The following is a 20,423-nucleotide window of genomic DNA, read 5'->3' as shown; positions in this document are numbered from 1 at the left end:
GAACCACGCCTTAGAGCAGCCTTACGCTCAACAGCGTCAATGTTCACAGCTTCGTTAGAGACTTTCATTAACCTAGCCCTAACTATCTGACCTTCATACCATTCGCTAGCCAAATGGCTGAGGTTCTGTTTAGCTAGTGCTATCTCTAGGGGGTCCCCCCCTCCACCGGCCGAGTCAGCTTATCCTCTATATACTTCATTGCTTTAACCTTATTTAACGTGAGACGTTGGCTGTACTGGACAGAGAAGCGTCTAATTTTGGCCTTAAGACTAATCCACCACTTACTCCCTGTAACCGCCCCCACTAAAGCCCGCTGAATTAAATCGGTAACCTTTAACCGGTAATCCTCCAGCTCCAACAAGGTGCTGTTGAACTTCCAGTATCCAGCTAGTTTAGGCCTAGCACTTAAGTTGAAACGGGCTATAACGGGTAATCCAGACGAAATCTGTCGACGAGATCGCACGAAGCCATCAGGTCAGACAGACTGTTGTCATACCACACCGACCCGCTAGCCCCCCCCCCCCGACCTTATCTATCTTGGGATCAAGGATTGCATTCCAATCACCCATTAAGACTCACCGATCCGGATCCACTAAAAAGCCCTGCAACTGTCGAAAAAGAGATACCCTCTCGCCATGAGAATTGGGAGCATAAACAGCGACAATCTGAAAAACACTGCAATTAACGGCAACATCAACAACGATCGCCCGCCCGCCCGCCCATCCTCGCCCGCGTAAACAACATTCACCGACGCTGACAGGGTGCGACTCACTAGCAAGGAGATTCCACAAGTATAAGTATTGCCATATGCTGAGTAAACATCGTAATCGTTTACCAGAACTTGACAATCCTCGTCACAAACAAAGTGGGTCTCCTGGATAGCGGCAATATCTACCTTAAGGGACACCAGGTCTCTCTCAACGCGCGAGGCCTTGCTTAGACACCTGATGCCCTTCACATTAAATGTAGCTAAGTTTAAAGACATGATCACCTACCTTAAACAGTGTCACAGACAGGTCTGAAATCCGCGGCAGTAAGGACATGGCAGGTCTGGCCGAGGTTACCGGTAAGTAGATCTGCTGAGGGTACTCTATCCTTGGCCATGCCTCCCACGTCCAGGGGGAACGTTAGTTTTAGTGCCCTGTAGAAGGAGGGGTGGATGTATACAGGGATTCTACCCTCACATTTAAAAAATATTTTCCTCAGTGAAGGATGCTCCTTATCCACCAGCTGCTGACCCGGGATAGCATCCTTCGCTGCTTGGATCATTGCCCAGAGGGCTTCAGTTCTAGAATCCTTGTTGACCCTGATGAAAGTGGTCAACAAGGAAGCGTCTTTAAACTCGGTTGGGTCGGCGACGTTATCCCTGCCGACATGTGACAAGCTCCTCAGTTTGTTGTACCGGACCTTTTGTTGGCCTTTAAGGTCTGGTATTGGTAGGTGAGTCCACTCGCAAATCCTGTCCCCTGGCAGGAAAGGGAGTTTTTTTAGTCCTCTCTGTCCTGACGGGCTGAGGATCGACTGCTTCTGGTGTTGGTGAAGTGTTGCTGACGCTTGAGTAGGGAGGGGGGTTCTGAGTGGTGTTGTTGTTATTAGGGTAGGTGCTTGGTGTGGGCAAACCCAACGGAGGAGCTGACTGCGCGGGGGTAATCTCCTCTGCCTGTGCTGCTTCCCTTTTCCTTTTGTTGCTTTTCCTCCTCGTTTGCTTCTTAAACTCGTTGTCACCCTCCTCCCGGTCTGACAACACTGCTACCTTTTGAAGGAGGCGACTTGTGCCTCCATCTCCTCTACCATGGAAACCTTTTCGCAGTGATCAGTGTTTTTCCCGGTGATATCTTTGTTTTTGTTTGCTGTTTATTTACTATTGGTGGCTGTTGTTTTGTTGTCTGTGCTTGCATTGTTTGTGTCGATGCTTGTGTTTTTGTTTTCGTGGGTGTCTGTGTCTGCAATCTTTTTGTTTCTGTTGTTTGTGCTCGTAGTGTTTTTGCCTGTGGTGTCTGTGTTGTGTTTGCTGGTGTTGTTTTCAGATGTGGTGGGTTTGTTAGTGTTGTCTTTGTTAGTTTTGTTCTGTTTCATGCTGTTGTTGTTCACCGGCTTTGCTGTTCGATTCCTCCGGACCACTTTGCTCCAGCAGGCCTCTTCCTCTTGGTTCGCTGGCACCGCTGCTGTTGCTGGTTGCTGGGATGGCTGTTGAGTTGGTGGTCCCGCTGCTGGCCTCTTAGGACAATCTTTGGCCATATGTCCTTGCTTCAGGCAGTGCCAGCAGTGCGGTTACCTTCCTTCCACTATGACGGAGAGCGTCCAGTCTCCGTATTTGAGAACTGCGGGGATCTTGTTGAAGCTTGTGAGATCCACACTCATTGACAGTTTATAGTTGCCTGTCATGAGGTTACGTGGACCCTTGACTGGCCATATAGCCTCGACATCCCCGTATTGGCTCAGTACGGCGCCCAGTTGTCTTGAACCCAGGTAGCAGGGAACTCCCAAAACTGACACTGTGGTTCGTCTTTTGGCCTGGTACTCTGGCTTTAGGGCTAGGTGCTTCCAGGTGATGTTTGATTTGGATAGCTTAACCGCCTCTTCTTTATCTGGTAGGAGTAGCTCTCATTTTGCGTAACTCCTTCAAACTATGTAGCTGGTAGGGACCTTCAAGTCTTGGAGGAGCTGCATCATTGTTTCCTGGCCGACCCCGGTGAGACTTTTGCTCCTGGTATCTGCTGTAATGAAGGAAATGACGCGGTGTTGGAGCTCCTCCACGGCGCCCGGAAGGGGTTTGATGATGTTCCCTTCCGTGTACTCCTTGAAAGTGGACTGGAAAAGGTCCCTGTAGTCCTGAGGAGTAAGCTGCTTTTGCTTTTGCAGTCCCCAAGCCTTTTTCTCTTCGCCTTGGGGACTGCTGTCGGATTCTTGAGCCTTTGGCTCTCCATTTGGTGGCGTAGTCCTCGCTCTGTCCTTAGGTTTGAAGATTTCGCCCTTGTGGGGGCTCTTGGATGGGTTCAGGGCTGGCCACTCTTCTGTCGTGTCAGCAGTTTGGTTGTCGAGGTGCAGCGCTGGCCGGTCTCCCGTTACTATTCTAGACTGGCGGCAGCCTTCTTCTTTTTGGGAGGCTGCTGGGTGGGGTTTTCATTCAGACTTGGTGGTGCCTCTCCTCCTGGGGATGCACTTCCGATAGAAAGTGAAGAAGGTGTGGGGGTGATGATGTTCCCACCAGTTTTACCTTGTTGGCTCGCTGCTCCCTGCTTTTGCTATCTCCTTTCTGTCCTTCTTGGGGAGGGTTGGAGGGCGGATCGTAGTCTCCATCCTCAAAGAGAGCTTGGATGGAGCTGATTGTTTCATTGAACAGTTCCTCGGTTTCCTCCGAGGTGCTGCTCTCATTTTTGGTTTTTGCCGATAAGGAGTCGCCCTTTAGGGGAGCGGGAGAGATGTGCCCCGGAATTCCTTTAATGGATTCCGAGTCTTTGGGTGCTACTGGCCCAGAATCCATTGACTTTTCTCCTTCTAGTGTCCTGGCAGCGCTTTTTTCCAAGGTGTTGTCCTTGTGGGGAGTAGTTGCAGTGGTCGTCGTGGGCTGCGGCCCTACCCCGTCGATCTGGCACAAGGTTGCCGCGGGCTTCAGCCCTGCCTTGTCTTCTGCCTTCTTCTTAGCAGGGAAGGGCTTGGTTCCCTTCATGGGGGAGTCCTCAAGGGGCGCGATGTTGCGCATTTGGATTGGGATAATCCGCCTTCCTGGCATCGTGGTGGTGGCAGTACTGGCCGCTGATGCGGACCAAAGTGTTGTGGGGAAAAAAGAAAACCCAGGGAAATGGGGGGAATACCAAATGCTTTACAAAAATCATCAAAGTTAAGCAATATAGAGTCTGGTCATTATCAGATCGGTGTCTACTTGGGAATATCAAATGCTTTATGTAGATCACCAATGTTAAGCAAAATGTAAACTGGTCATTATCAGATGGGTGACTACTTGGGAATACAAAATGCTTTATGTAGATCAACAAAGTTAAGCGACATGGAGTCTGGTCATTATCAGATGGGTGACCACTTGGGAATACCAAATGCTTTATGTAGATCATCAAAGTTAAGCAACATATTCTTAGTCATTATCAGATGGGTGACTACTTGGGAATACCAAATGCTTCGTATAGATCACTTAAGTTAAGCTACATAGAGTCTGGACATAAGCAGATGGGTGATTACTTAGGAATAGCAACTGCTTTATGTAAATAACCAAAGTTAAGCAACATTGTCTTGGTCATATTTATATACTAGCAGAATACCCAGCATCGCTTGGATTAAATGAGGGTGATAGAATGTAAAGTTTGTCCTGGAAATGGCTTAAACAATTTTCAATCTCAAAATTATTTTATTTTTTAAGTTTATTCCGGATATAGCTGAAACAGTTTACGGTCCCAAAATTAGGTTAATTCATATATATTGTTGGTTTTTTATGAAAGTTTACTAGGCCAGTTTCTGTAGGGAGTGATCCATATTTTTTTAAAAAAATTTTCTATACTTACTTGAAAATCTGCTCAGTTATGTTCCAGAAATGATATCATTTCACTTAAAAATATGGCATCGGTAGTTGGGAGGAATAGAACTCAGTAACGTGGAATTTTGTAGTGAAGCAAGGATTGCCTAATCACTAAACTTAACACATTTGTGTATTTGTTTGTAAAACCTGAGTAATCTTCAGAAAAGGAAGTATTTTAAAAAAAAAAATGTGGAATTTGATAATGAAGCAAGGGTTGTCTAATCACTGTGTCAATGTATTTATGCATTAATTTGAAAATCCTACTGTGACATTGTTAAAAACTGTCATAATTTTTCTTACAATTTTAGTGCCGATAGTGATGAAGGAAAAACACCAGTAATATTGAAATTTATGATGAAGCAATAGTTGCCTAATTTTTAACCAAGATGATGTATTTATGTACTAATTTGAAAAGTCTAATGATCTACTTTCTAAAAATTGTTTCAGTTTTCTTAAAATTATGATAGCCTTGGTGGTAGGAGAAATTATTTAACATGTTGTACAATACCTTTCGATAGTATGTGGAATTGTTTCATGTATGTCCGAGGGTAGGTAAAATTATTTTAAATATTTTTTGTATATTACCCATCCTCGCAAAGGAAACATTATTTCATATATATGGCATAAATTACTTATCCTAGATAAGGTACAATTATTTAATACGTGTAATACCCGTCCTAGGGTAGGTAAAATATTCTTTTGCTCGAAAAAGCAAATGATACATAGGCATAAAAATTCTTTTATTCGAAGAATAACAAATATGTTAAAAATCAACTTCAATTTTCTTATTGTTTATACAGTTCCGAACAACGCTGGGTAGCACCGCTAGTCTATATATATAAAAGCGAAAATATGTGTATGTATGTATGTGTGTTTGTATGTCCGCCAAAAACTTTCGACAGACAGAACAAAAATTGACAAATTTGATATCATAATAAAGCCCGACCCTCCGGACGGCAAATATCGAATTTTTGGCGCAAAAGGCCAACACTAAGTTAATCAGCTGACCGTTCTTCTATAGGGGGGGGGAGCACCCCAAAAGAGTGACATTTTAACGATATTCATACGTAATTTAATAAACGCTGAGTCATGTCGCGTGATCTTGACGTCAGCAAACTGTAATGGCTGTCTGTATATAAAAACATTGCATATAATAAAAGATTGTTATTGCTAAAAAAGGCGACTATCATACAAATTAAAATATTAACTTACACGTTATGAAAACATTACCAAAGTTATTAGCAGGTTAAAAATAGTTAGATACGATAGTTAAATGAAACATTACAAGCAAAACTGTCCAGAACAAAAAAAATTTACGCTTAAAAATTATTTAGGTATGAGGCGAAACAATAGCTAAGTTTACTAAATTTTAACATGGCCATTTTCTTTTTAGTATTATTTTTCTTTGTTTATGGGAAAGAGAGAGAGAGAGAGAGAGGAAGAGAGAGACGCACACACAAACAGAGAGAGATATGTCTAGACAGGAAACGAGAATAGTTTTACAATGTTTTTTTTTGTTTTTTTTTACACAGGCATCACCACGTTATCAAGGCCAAGAGGCCACTCAAGGATAACGGTTAAAGAGTGTACAGTAGAAATTGGACAATATAGTAATTAGTAATGGAAATTCGGTAAATTTGTTAACTTATATGGAACGGCTCATCAAGAACTTATTTACGTTAGACTTGAAGACAACCATATTGTAGTCAGTCGGAAAGCAGGAAAATGGAAGACAATTCCACAGGCGGGCAGTTCTAAGAAAGAAGCTTTATTCATGGAATCTGCGTTTAGGTTTAGGCACAGATAAAGAGCGGGGGGAATTATTGATAGTGTTTTCAGCTAGACGAGTGTTTCTTGTGAAAGTTGCTTTACTGGAATCAAGGTTTTTGATTAGCTTGGCAGCATCACGTACAGATATACTTATATCACATAGCTTGTTTTCTGATACAGGAGGAAATATTGGGGGTTGGCGGCCTTGGTCGCAAAGGGTAGAATTAGCTGCAAAGTTCTTGGCAAAGAGTTTGGCTTTGTTTGATGCTGACGAGATTACCTCAGGTTCATTGATGATAGTTGGGATAAAGCACACGCTTCTGTTCATGATTCTGTTTGCTATTTGCCAAAACTGGTGGGAACCAAGCCACTGCTCAGCTACTTTGGACTTAATGAACTGAGCATACAACTCTCTTGCGTTCTTTATTACTTTCTTACAATGGTTGCTGGCAGTCCTGAAAGTGGCTTTAGTTTCCATACTTCTATTACATTGGAAGCAGTGGAAAAAGTGATTTCTGTGCGCAATGGCAGCAGCACATTCTGGAGAGAACCATGGCTGGCTGTTAGGTTTTTGCTGGAACTTTTTTGAGGGTATGAAACGATCTATACCTACAATTAACCATTCCGTCAGGTCTGATACTATAGAGGACACATCCTTTTTAAACATGGAATGCAGAGGTAGATTCGATATAAATGTACGGAAGCTATCCCAGTCAGCCTTAGTGTATCGATATACTGTACGATGGAGGGGTACGTCTGGGGACTTATTTCATTTTTATCTTAATTGATACAACAGAGTGGTCGGAAGATCCAAGAGGAGACAGAACAGAAACTGAACATAGTTCAGAGCAAGTTGTGAGAAAAAGGTCTAGTAGACTCGCATACTGGCCGTCATTGTCGGGCACACGGGTGGGTTTGTGAACAATCTGAGTGAGGTCATAAGCAATGGAGAAATCATGACCGAACCTCCCCTCATCATCGGTCTTGTTTGAGTGGGTCAACCATTCGATGTTGTGAACATTGAAGTCTCCACATACGTGAATGTTAACTGAAGGATAAGCAGATAGGACGTGGTCAATTTTCTCAGATATGCTTTTAAAGATAGTAACTCCGCTGTTGTGGGGGCGATAGAGAGTAAATATAAATGCAATAGTGTGAGCTAATGCAACCCGGAAGCACATATAGGGTAAGTTAGGATCTTCTCTGGAGATATCCCTACCACATGGAAAGCCATCTTTAATATAAGCACATATTCCATGCCCATGGCGATCTTGGGGGTCAGATTTAGAAGTTAAGTTAGAGTATCCTTTAATTGCGAACTCTTCTAGGGAAATGGTCTGTCCAATGCCAGTTTTGCTTAAAAATAAAAGGTCTGGTTTAGTCTCCTATAATTGGGTTTCAACCTCTGGAAGGTTAGAACGTAGACCCCTGATGCTGGAGAAGGAGACATGGTAGTAGGGGTCTACGTTGGAAGTTGGAGAACCGGGTTTAATCGTGTATTTTTTCTTGAAACTTGTCATGATGGAATTTTGGAATTTGTGGACTAGGTCGTCAGATTTACTTAGAGCAGGACAGAGAGGGGAAACTAAGAGAGAAAAAGAAACAAAGAATTTTTTTTTTTGTAGAACATGATTAGGTAAAGCTGTAACAATTACCCACTAATATGGCATCGAGAGGCCCCACCAGAAGCTACTGCATGGTCCAGAATTCATTCATCAAATGGCAATACAGCAGCCCCAGTACTTTACACCTGCTGATAGGACAGCCTCCTTAGTGGTTAATCCAAGGTTCGGGTCCCTGACTATCAGGCGGATAACGTCAGCCCAGATAAAACGTTTACCTCCAGCACCCTTACTCGTGACATGGCTACAAGGATAGACATAGAAACCAAACATTTCCACCATCTCTGCCAACTGTTCACACAAAATACTGCCAACCTAGAAAACAGCTTTTTCTTCTCCCTTTGTCAGAAAAATCACTCATTAAAAAATGAGGACTTTGGGACAAATAAGGAGAAGCAAGAGTAACGGGAGCTACTGTGGGCGGGGACTGAAAGGATAATATAATGGATTGAGTCTATGCAATATTTAAGATCAACTTGGTAGATAAATAAAAGGTAAAATGTAAACAATGCATTTCTAAATTTAATTTCTTAATGGGAGCAAAAAATGAAACTGCTTGATTTCTAAGAACAGATACTACACTTTGATCTTAGCCAAAAGACCCAGTAAAAAAAAAAATGCATATTCTATATTTATCATATATTGAGACAAGATGTCATATTCTAACTAAACATCACACATCGATAAACTGCTGATTCCAAATTTTGAAATAAAACCATTATTATTCAGAAAGCCATTCTTAGTATTGGGAGGTTATGTTTTTTATATAATCTTCAGTTGAGGAGGAAGGGATTTAAGGAATTCATATAAAAGTATTATGTACTAGCAGATTATCCGACATAGGTGGAAATACATTGAATGTTTCCTAGCAGAATACCCAGCGTTGCCTGAGATCTGATAAGATATGTACTAGCCTGGGATTATATTACATAGCTGGATATATGTACTAGCAGAATACCCGGCATATCCGGGGATTGGAAAAAATTGGTGTATATGTACTAGCAGAATACCCAGCGTCGCCCGGGATTGTATGACATAGCACTAGCACTATGTACTAGCAATATGTACTAGCAGATTACCTGGGGATTGGATAAAATTCATGGAATTTTTCCTAGCAGAACACTTGGCGTCGCCTGGGATTGGAAAAAATTAGTTGATATATTTGTAGCCAAGTACCCAGCATCGCCTGGGATTGGATGAAGTAGGTGTATATGTACTAGCAGAACAGTAGGCGTTGACGGCATTGTATGACATAGGTGGATATGTACTAGCAGAATACCATGCGTCGCCTGAGATTGTATGACATAGGTGAAGTATAGGTCCAATTTGACAATTTTGAAGGTGCTTGAGCAGTATAGTTCCGATTCGACAATTTTGAACGTGCTTGTGCAGTATAGGTCCGATTTGAAAAATTTTGAACGTGCTTGTGCAGTATAGGTCCGATTTATAAAATTTTGAAGGGGCTTGTGCAGTACAGGTCCGATTTGGAAAATTTTGAAGGTGTTTGTGCAGTATAGGTCCAATTTGACAATTTGGAAGGTGTTTGTGCAGTATATGTCCGATTTGAAAACTTTTGAAGGTGCTTATGCAGTATAGCCCTTATTTGAAAGATTTTTAGGTGCTTGTGCAGTATAGGTCCGATTTGAAAAATTTTGAAGGTGCTTTTGCAGTATAGGTCTGATTTGACAATTTTGAAGGTGCTTGTGCAGTATAGGTCCAATTCGACAATTTTGAAGGTGCTTGTGCAATATAGCCCTTATTTGAAAGATTTTTAGGTGCTTGTGCAGTATAGGTCCGATTTGAGAAGTTTTAAGGTGCTTGTGCAGTATAGGTCCGATTTGAAAAATTTTGAAGTTGCTTATGCAGTATAGGTCTGGCTTGAAATATTTGGAAGGTGCTTGTGCAGTATAGGTCCGATTTGACAATTTTGAAAATGCTTGTGCAGTATAGGTCCGATTTGACAGTTTTGAAGGTGCTTGTGCAGTATAGGTCCGATTTATAAAATTTTGAAAGGGCATGTGCAGTACAGGTCCGATTTTAAAGATTTTGAAGGTGCTTGTGCAGTATAGGTCCTATTTCACAATTTTGAAAGTAGTTGTGCAGTATAGGTTCTATTTGAAAATTTTGAATGCGTTTTTTTTTTTTTTTTTTTTTTTACACAGTGGTCACCACTTATCAAGGCCCGGAAGCCACTCAGGGATAAGGGTTATTGCAAGTACATTACGTTAGTGTGGAAATTTGATGAAGTGTTTACTTAAGGGGGCGGTTCATTAAGAATTTGTTAATGTTGGACTTGAAGACATCCAAGTTGTAGTCAGGTGGGAAGCAGGCAGATGGAACAGAGTTCCACAGACGTGCAGTTCTAAGAAAGAAGCTTTGTTCATGGAATCCATGTTTTGATTTAGGCACGGATAAAGAGTGGGGGGAATTTTTCACAGTGGATTCAGCTAGACGGGTGTTTTTCGTGAAAGATTGGCGAGGGGGGACCAGAGATTGGAGTTCAGACGAGCACCTGTGCTTGTGGAGTATAGGTCCTATTTGACAATTTTTAAGGTCCTTGTGCATTACAGGTCCGATTTGACAATTTTGAAGGTGCTTGTGCAGTATAAGTCCATTTTGAAACATTTTAAGCTGCTTGTGCAGTATAGGCCTTATTTGAAAAATTTTAAGGTGCTTGTGCAGTATCGGTCCGATTTGGAAAATATTAAGGTGCTTGTGCAGTATATGTCCGATTTGAAAAATTTTAAAGGTGCTTGTGCAGTATAGGTCTGTTTTGAAATATTTTGAAGGTGCTTGTGCAGTATAGGTTCGATTCAACACTTTTCAAGGTGCTTGTGCAGTATAGGTCAGATTTGACAATTTTGAAAGTGCTTGTGTAGTATAGGCCTATTTGACAGTTTTGAAGGTGTTTGTGCAGTATAGGTCCGATTTGAAAAATTTATAGGTGCTTGTGCAGTATAGGTCCCCGATTTGCAAAAAAAAATTATCAATCTATCAATCCATTTGTTTGTCGCATTTTCAAATATGCGCATAAACTCATATTATTTGAGATGCATTCAAAAATCTCTAAAAGGAGCTTTGTTCATCCATTTGTTGGCCTCACATGTTTAAATTTGAAATAGAATTTTTAGATGTGTTTATGCATAGGAGGCTTTATTCGTAGGTTCAATTCAGTTTGAAATAACATTTTCATTGTACAGATTTAAAGTGATCGAGTACACTCTGAAGTATTATGTTTATCTTAATAAGAAAAAAAACTGTATTGTAAATCTTTCAAAATAAAGACTACTATTTTGGTTGAAATAAATTTTCAAATGAAAATCTGGTAATGAATAAAAATTTTATTTATATCTAAATATTTTTTCTTCCACTTATTCAACTAATTCTCTGCATTAATTCATTTTATTTTTATTTTATACGATCTCAGGTTGTAGTAATGAAACCTCTGATGTTGTCCAGTTGATTTCGACCACTGAAGAAATAGATGTAGAGAAGTTTCTCAAAGAGTCTGTTGAGAATGGTGGAATAATTGATCTCATGAATACCTTTTTGGTGTATTTATCAGAATTGGCCCATACTAAATGGTGAGTGATTCTATTCCAATTTTTTTATAAACATTGCACAGGTCTGAATTGTTGGTGACCTAATATGCAGCATTAAATACTTATGATATCTTTATGCTGATCAGCATGTTTAGACAAGAATCTTTCATTCAAACATGTCTGATTAAAAAAAACAAAACAATGGATTCCCTTCTATATTTCTGTTCCCTTTTCTTGAAAACCCTATTTGTAACCAACGTGTTCTCCATGGCAAGACCAAATTCTAAGATTCCTTTTTTTTTTCTGTATTCTTATCAGCATATCCATTTCTTTTATGAAAACCCTCAAAACCACCAATGATCTTTCTCACAGGATAATTCAAATCTTCTGTCACAACAAGAACTTCATCAACCTTACCAGTTAAGCTTCTCAGGAAACTCATCTTTTGCAAAAGATGAGTTTCCTGACAAGCTTAACTGGTAAGGTTGATGAAGTTCTTCGCTCAAATCAGATTGGTGTATGAACAGATATATAAGCTGAAGAGTAAAGGTGGAGGATTATTGAAGGCTGTGCTTGAGACAGGCCTTTCTCAGATTAACACAAATTAGATCATGAAGACTGAAAGACTAGAAACAATTGTGAATTGTTATAAGGATAAAGTGAAATGCAATTTGGATTTATTGTTTGGTAAAGTCCCACTAGTGCTATATTTATCCTGGAGCAAATTTCAGAGAAGTTCCTTAAGATGGAAAATGTATTTTGATCTTGTAGATCTGGAGAAAGTTACATTAAAGTATCAAAAGATGTTTTCTGATGAATGTCGAATGAATTAGGGACAAACAAGGTACAGAAATATTCATGTTAGAATTAACAACACATTTAGTAACAGCTTTAATGTTAAAGTGGGAAGGGTTGCTTTTCATTTGTGTCTTAGACGTGAGTTTTATATGATTGTACAAAAGAAATGCTGTATGCTGATAATTTAATACTTTTTTGTGAAACAATGGAAGATAACTTGTTAAAGACTTGGGAGAATTTTGAGAGTTAATATTACCAAGTCTAAAGTGATGATCAGTGGTTGTAATGTTAGAAAGTTCTCTTATTGAGTTTGTGATGAATTCAATCTTTTGTACTATTTGCTATTGGATGCAGAAGAATTACTGATAGTTGGAGGATGATAACCAGTTTGTGTACAAGAAGTGTAAGACAATGGAGATGGTGTGAGTAATTTAACTGTTGAGAAGTTTTGTTACTTTTGTGATACCATTAGAGCACAGGGATGAGCAGGTGTCAATGTTATTGAAAGAGTTAGAAGTAGATGGAATAAAATTTGGAACTTCACCAATTACTAACTAGCAGAGTGCTATGCTGTCAATCATTAAGTATTTGTGAAGTGAAACCTGAAGGGTTGAGGACATGTATTGCAGAGGAAGATTAAATCTGATCAGTAGAGTCTGGTGCAATTCAATCTTTTGTGCTATTTGCAAACATTGGATAAACAAGAGGAAGATTAAATATGACCAGTATAGGAAAATGTGTTCAAAATAGGAGAGTAGTAGATGCAGAACAGTTGAGGTAACAGTTCACAGGAGGAGGTCAAGGAAAACATGGGAGGAAGTGATATTAAGATTTAACTTGCGAAAATAAATGACTGAGATAGGTCAGTTTCAACCATTTAATGCATGTTTAGCATAAAAAATGGATGTTACACTGAATATTATGATGAACTAGCAACGTAAACAGTATGATCACTGGCGCAATTAACTTTGCTTTTTCTACTTATTTCTTTGCAATAAAAATACCAATGCCACATGTTCCCTTTTCATTTCTAATCCAAAACAATCCGATTTACCTTTCCATCATGTTTCTTTGGACGCAATAAGTTTTCCTTTAAGACATTCAACTATCTTTTGTTACCTTTCTTACAAGCTTCCAACATTTAAACTGCACAGCTAGAAGTCCAACCAATTTTCTTTGAAAGACATTTCATTGATTGAAGCAACAGACCTTTCCTGATGTCAACCCAGTGGTTTGATAGGACCAGTATTTTTTATCAAAATATTATCTCTGAGTAATTGCTCACTTAAGGCTAACAATTAATTCATTTGCTTTTTTATTTTTTAAAGTGTTTGTCCATAAAAAACTATAATTATTCAATTTTTGATCTAAAAATACCAGAAAGGGAATTTCAGTTGGCTTGGTTGAGACGGGATACACATAGTTTTGTAGTTTTGTAGTTGCTAATTTCAGATTTTGTATGCCAAAACTATGATTTAGTAATAAAGACTTTCATTTGTTTGGCATGATTTAACCTCTAACATTTAAAAGTTACAGAAGGGATAGGTGGGTGATCGAAGAAATAATAGTACAACCAGAATTAACTTTTATAGTGATTTTAATGTGCTGTTTTACTGTGACTTATCTGTAATGAATAAGATCGAAGGGAGAATTTTAAGAACTCTGTATTTTTTCCTAATATTACTACTCGTATTTATATAAACCAAAATATATGATTATTATATTTTATTTTGGTTTAATATTTGTTTGATTGATTAAAAAAATTGTTACTTTTCCTTTCTTGTTTTAGGTCAGATGGATTAGTTGAAGTTTACCTGAGGATTTATAACCGAGTGAGGAAACATTTGAAGTTGCCGTCTTATCTTAGGTAAGAGTAGACAAGGATAGATATTCTCAAGATCAATCCATTTAATCTGCATTTAACACACTCGCACATTTATTTGGTACAAGTTTTTATTCAAATATTTTTGGCATCCCATTTGCAGACATGGTTCTATTTTAACTGGGAATCATCTGACCGCTGTCTAACCAAAGTTTAAGTATAAAAGCAGAGATGAAAATGTACAAAATCACATGAGATGGCTTTAATTTACAAATTTTAAATATAGTCATTATTTTATTTTATGATGTTTTCTATTTTATGTCTTCAGTTTTGAGACCCATAAAGTGAGATAAAATATTTCTAAAAATATCAACTTTTATAAATAGGAGTTTTAAATCATTATTTCATAAGGTTAATTTGAAAATTTTAGAAAACAAAATATTGTTATAAAATATTAAATGATTAAAATAATTTTTTCTGAAACTTTTGATATAAGACACATTTTTCAAAGAAGACTGTTTTATTTTAGTTTTTGTCCATTTATTTTTCCAATGGTATTAATCCTGAAGGGTCAGCCTCTTGTAGAGATAGAAAAGGATATGTCCTGTCTTGTTGAGAGTTGTTGTAAGTCTGAAGTTTATGTGTAAGTGCGTGCTTTGGCATGAATTTTAAATAGGAGTTTGGTCACATCTTTAAAAAATATTTTTTTAATCATTTAATGAAATATTTTATAACATTATTTGATTTTTTAATATTTTCAGATCAACTGTTATATTTAAGATTAAAAATTTTGTTTTTACTCATCCCAAACAACACACATTGCCACTTATACAAAAGGGGGCAAATTTATAGTTTCATTTAAATTTTTACGAGGTAACTGCCAGATCAATAAATATTTCTAAAGGCACCCCAGAGACCATCTGCTGGATCATAAATGATGCCCAGTCATAGAAGTTTGTTGCATCAAATAGTTTTGAAATAGTATCTATTGACAGTGGAACATTATCCAAACATTTTTCAAAACAAGAAATCTGAATATGAAATTGTTTCTGCTGAAGCACAAAGAGTCAGAGAATTGTGATGGTCATGCATACAGAAATAATGATAAATAATTGGCCTTCTAAGTCTTGAAAATTGTGCTCATCCTATTATTTCTCTCAAAGCTAATTGGTGTGAGAGATAAATTCATGCTTTCCTCAGGAGGTGTTAATTACACAAGCAAACTGATGGAACTTGTACCTGGCATGCCAAGCCTATTACACCTATTGCACATCCTATTTAAGACATGTTTTTAGGTTGTTCAGAAAAGAGCATTTCACAAACATTTATTTGTCAAACTCAAGCGAGACCTAAATTCTCTGACACTTAGACATCGATTTTGTTCTGTAATTACTTTCAAACTTTGCCAGAAAAATATTTGCTTTTTTTTCTTTTTATTAACGATTTGTATGCTTCAAAATTCCCTTCCAAAAGAAATTATTAGAAATTTAGTAAAGATGTTATCATTTAGTAAGCATAGCAAATGTTGTATAAAAAAAGCTACCTTAAATCAACTTTTAAGTGTGCAGAAATAACCCAGTATTTTCTGAATAGCTTAATGTGCTTCTTTTTTTCATTTTAAACTGTATTTTTTTTTTATTTAAGCTCTGAAGAACCAGCTGATCACATTGCAAAAATGGGAAAAGTAAGTTTTTATTATTTTATAACTTATGATCTCTATAAAATTTATAGAAAAGAGCATATGGCCAATTTCAGATTAAATTAAGTTGTAATTTTATTGGGGTTTTGTTCATTTTTCATTCTCTAAATGCCAATACTACTTTTGTTGGTTGTAGGCACAACATACTTAACTGCAAATATTCATGTTTCAAATATTTTTATCCGGATCATTTTTGTGTTTTTATGTTTTTGTTCAAACAGTTTGTTTTTGAATTCTGGAAATTTTAATTCTTTGTTGGGTGGAAAAAGGGTTGGAGCATTCCAGCAAGGCTTTCAGTATCATTGCAATGATTAGGGCATCATTCAGTATTTGGCATTTCTCATGGCTGTTAGAATAGTCTCTATCCTCATAACAATGATGCTTTCAATATTGCCCTGTATTGCAGTGTAATATGTAATTCCATTTTCTTACATGGTGTTAGCAAAGCCTTTCTTCTTTTTACCTAAGGATTTTATATATTTCACATAGCCTTCTTCATTTCTATATCCTCATCTATAAGTGATATCTTTCAAATGAATGTAAATTGTTATATTTCACATAGCCTTCTTCATTTCTATATCCTCATCTATAAGTGATATCTTTCAAATGAATGTAAATTGTTATATTTCACATAGCCTTCTTCATTTCTATATCCTCATCTATAAGTGATATCTTTCAAATGAATGTAAATTGTTATATTTCACATAGCCTTCTTCATTTCTATATCCTCATCTATAAGTGATATCTTTCAAATGAATGTGAATTGTTATATTTCACATAGCCTTCTTCATTTCTATATCCTCATCTATAAGTGATATCTTTCAAATGAATGTAAATTGTTATATTTCACATAGCCTTCTTCATTTCTATATCCTCATCTATAAGTGATATCTTTCAAATGAATGTAAATTGTTATATTTCACATAGCCTTCTTCATTTCTATATCCTCATCTATAAGTGATATCTTTCAAATGAATGTAAATTGTTATATTTCACATAGCCTTCTTCATTTCTATATCCTCATCTATAAGTGATATCTTTCAAATGAATGTGAATTGTTATATTTCACATAGCCTTCTTCATTTCTATATCCTCATCTATAAGTGATATCTTTCAAATGAATGTGAATTGTTATATTTCACATAGCCTTCTTCATTTCTATATCCTCATCTATAAGTGATATCTTTCAAATGAATGTAAATTGTTATATTTCACATAGCCTTCTTCATTTCTATATCCTCATCTATAAGTGATATCTTTCAAATGAATGTAAATTGTTATATTTCACATAGCCTTCTTCATTTCTATATCCTCATCTATAAGTGATATCTTTCAAATGAATGTAAATTGTTATATTTCACATAGCCTTCTTCATTTCTATATCCTCATCTATAAGTGATATCTTTCAAATGAATGTAAATTGTTATATTTCACATAGCCTTCTTCATTTCTATATCCTCATCTATAAGTGATATCTTTCAAATGAATGTAAATTGTTATATTTCACATAGCCTTCTTCATTTCTATATCCTCATCTATAAGTGATATCTTTCAAATGAATGTAAATTGTTATATTTCACATAGCCTTCTTCATTTCTATATCCTCATCTATAAGTGATATCTTTCAAATGAATGTAAATTGTCTGAGAATTTTATTTCTCATAATTCATATTTTCCTTAGTATATGCTATCTTTTTTCTTGCATTTAATCTGTTATGGTTGACATCTTATTGTTGAATAAGGATTAGAAACTAGTTGATAAATAACAGCACAAACATATGTTGCAAAAAAGAGGGAAATACTATTGTAAATTTACATCATGAAGACTTAATAAAGGGAGGTAATGATCAGTTATCGAACTTGTTAAAAACTTGTAACATATAGCAGTAATTTTTAGTATTTTCTTTGAAAAGATTATTGGACAATGTAGGGAAAAATATATTAAATGTGATCCTATTTTGACTAAACATTCAATTGCAATTGGAAGCTTTTTTATGAAAAAAAATTTTTTCTATCCAGATGGTTCTTGTGTCATCTGAACTGAAATTAGATTATTGGTTAGTGAAGATGGCGAGATTGAAAACCTCACCTGCCAACGCTCGAAAGTAAGAATTTTCTTGTTTTGTTTTTTATTTCTTAATCAGTAATTTCATATTCTATGACGTTTTTGTATTTTTTCACTTTTAATTGGTTATTTTAGCTTTTTTTTTTTTTTTTTTTCGATGCATCATGTTTTTCTGAATGTCTGTCCATCTCAATGTGACACTTAAGAAATTGGGAGTATCTTATTATTGCAAGCCAAGAGATCTATAATGATACATTGTGTAGCAACTGAAAATTTTATAATAAAGAAAATTAATTTTAAATGTTCCAAGGGTGCACTTTCTCTGCTAATTGAAGGAACTCCTTATTTAAACATGAAAAACCTGTTTTCTACGAACAATGCAAGAGATTTTTTATTTTCTCTGTTAATCGATTGAAATTCTCGCCAGAAGATAGGATGTATGTTTTCTCAAAGATGGGTTGAAAGAAGCATATTGATTAAAAAACGTTTATTTTCAAATAATTTCATGAAAAAGAAATAAAACCCTACAAAAAAATGACATACACTGCTCAGTTTCATGATAGCAAAGTAAAAAAAAAAACTTTTAATTATCAAAAAGACAATCTTCAAAGAATTTAAAATATTGAATTTTAAACAATTTTTGAGTTACTAACATTTCATCCCATTACAATGTGTGTTTTCAAAATTACAGTGAAAATTCCATACCTTGTCACTTGCACAATATTGTATCATTACAGATCATCTGACTTACTATCATCAGACGCTCCAAATTAATTGGTGATGTTATTGAAGCACAGGGTGGAGCAGGTGATACTGTAATTGCAAGAGCTAGAAATGGATTAGGTTCAGTGAATTTTTGTCATTACTAACCACCAAGGAGATGATGTGTGAAAGTGAAACCTGACCAATGAGTGTTGAGCACAGGTGTTGCATGGAAAGAAATTATATGAAAATGATAAGATGGGTGAATAACATGTCTTAAAGACAAGCTTGGATCTGATAATCATAAAAGCTTAGATCTGATAATCATAAAGGCTTAGATCTGATAATCATAAAGGCTTAGATCTGATAATCATAAAGGCTTAGATCTGATAATCATAAAGGCTTGGATCTGATACTCATAAAGGCTTGGATCTGATACTCATAAAGGCTTAGATCTGATACTCATAAAGGCTTAGATCTGATAATCATAAAGGCTTAGATCTGATAATCATAAAGGCTTAGATCTGATAATCATAAAGGCTTAGATCTGATAATCATAAAGGCTTAGATCTGATAATCATAAAGGCTTAGATCTGATAATCATAAAGGCTTGGATCTGATAATCATAAAGGCTTGGATCTGATAATCATAAAGGCTTGGATCTGATAATCATAAAGGCTTGGATCTGATAATCATAAAGGCTTGGATCTGATAATCATAAAGGCTTGGATCTGATAATCATAAAGGCTTGGATCTGATAATCATAAAGGCTTAGATCTGATAATCATAAAGGCTTAGATCTGATAATCATAAAGGCTTGGATCTGATACTCATAAAGGCTTGGATCTGATACTCATAAAGGCTTAGATCTGATACTCATAAAGGCTTAGATCTGATAATCATAAAGGCTTAGATCTGATAATCATAAAGGCTTAGATCTGATAATCATAAAGGCTTAGATCTGATAATCATAAAGGCTTGGATCTGATAATCATAAAGGCTTAGATCTGATAATCATAAAGGCTTAGATCTGATAATCATAAAAGCTTATATCTGATAATCATAAAAGATCTGATAATCATAGAGGAAGATTAAATCTGGATAGTATAGAGAGACCTGTGGAGAATAGTAGACTTCAATATGGCCACATTAATGGAATGGATAAGAGTTTTTGATTAGTTTTTTGGTTTGGTAGATGTAGAAAAGTTGGGGTAGAAGGGTTAGTTGACATAGAAAAGCCAAGGAAAATGTGGAAGTGATAAGGATTGATTTGGAAGAAACGGATAAATAAAAACTTGGCTAGAATTTGTTTAGTTTGAAAGTCAACTTTTAGAAGCTGTCTAACACATATCAGCATGTAAAATGAATGTTAAACTGAATATTATAATGACCCCCCCCCACACACACACAAAAAAAAAATCTAATAATTGGAAAAAGTCAATTGTTGAAAATGATATCTTATTAAGAAAAGGTGTTTAACATTTGAATTTAATGTTTAATGCCTTTATGTTGTGCTTTTCTTTTGCAGTCGTGGTCCTTTCACTGTGAATCAGCTGGAACACAATTTCCCTGGTTCATACTATCTAGAAGATTTGTGGTATATTTCTGGTCTTATTGGCTTCTCTGATATCATGGCTGGAAATTGGGCTGAGCATAGTGTACGAGGTGAGTACTTCATACATTTTCTTCTTGATCATATTTTCTTTGCTTATTTTGGCATTGATTTCTCCGATCATTTATGGATGTTATGACTGTTTTTTTTGTTGTTGATATTAAATGTACTTAAGTTTTTATTATTTTCAAGTGAAGTCCACATCAGTCTCTTTCTATTCAACTATTAATCACAAGACACTGGACAAATCTTAACTATTTTCA

General features: G+C 36.4%; 1 protein-coding gene across 2 annotated transcripts in view; it reads left to right on the top strand.

Moving 5' to 3' along the window:
- The window catches only part of LOC145260567 (calcineurin-binding protein cabin-1-like), a 567,854-nt gene that overhangs the window by 173,534 nt on the left and 373,897 nt on the right, over nucleotides 1-20,423 (top strand). For both annotated transcript variants that reach the window (XM_080118824.1, XM_080118826.1), the window contains exons 15-19: nucleotides 11,348-11,504; nucleotides 14,050-14,127; nucleotides 15,727-15,766; nucleotides 17,801-17,886; nucleotides 20,077-20,213. In XM_080118824.1, the coding sequence (XP_079974950.1) occupies nucleotides 11,348-11,504; nucleotides 14,050-14,127; nucleotides 15,727-15,766; nucleotides 17,801-17,886; nucleotides 20,077-20,213 (498 nt within the window). The remainder of the gene's footprint in view (nucleotides 1-11,347; nucleotides 11,505-14,049; nucleotides 14,128-15,726; nucleotides 15,767-17,800; nucleotides 17,887-20,076; nucleotides 20,214-20,423) is intronic.

Source organism: Euprymna scolopes, chromosome 36 (assembly GCF_053919585.1).
Source record: "Euprymna scolopes isolate OS-2025 chromosome 36, ASM5391958v1, whole genome shotgun sequence".
NCBI classification, from domain to species: Eukaryota; Metazoa; Mollusca; class Cephalopoda; order Sepiida; family Sepiolidae; genus Euprymna; species Euprymna scolopes.
Note: the sequence above shows the minus strand (reverse complement) of the source record. Positions and strands in the feature narration are given on the sequence as shown.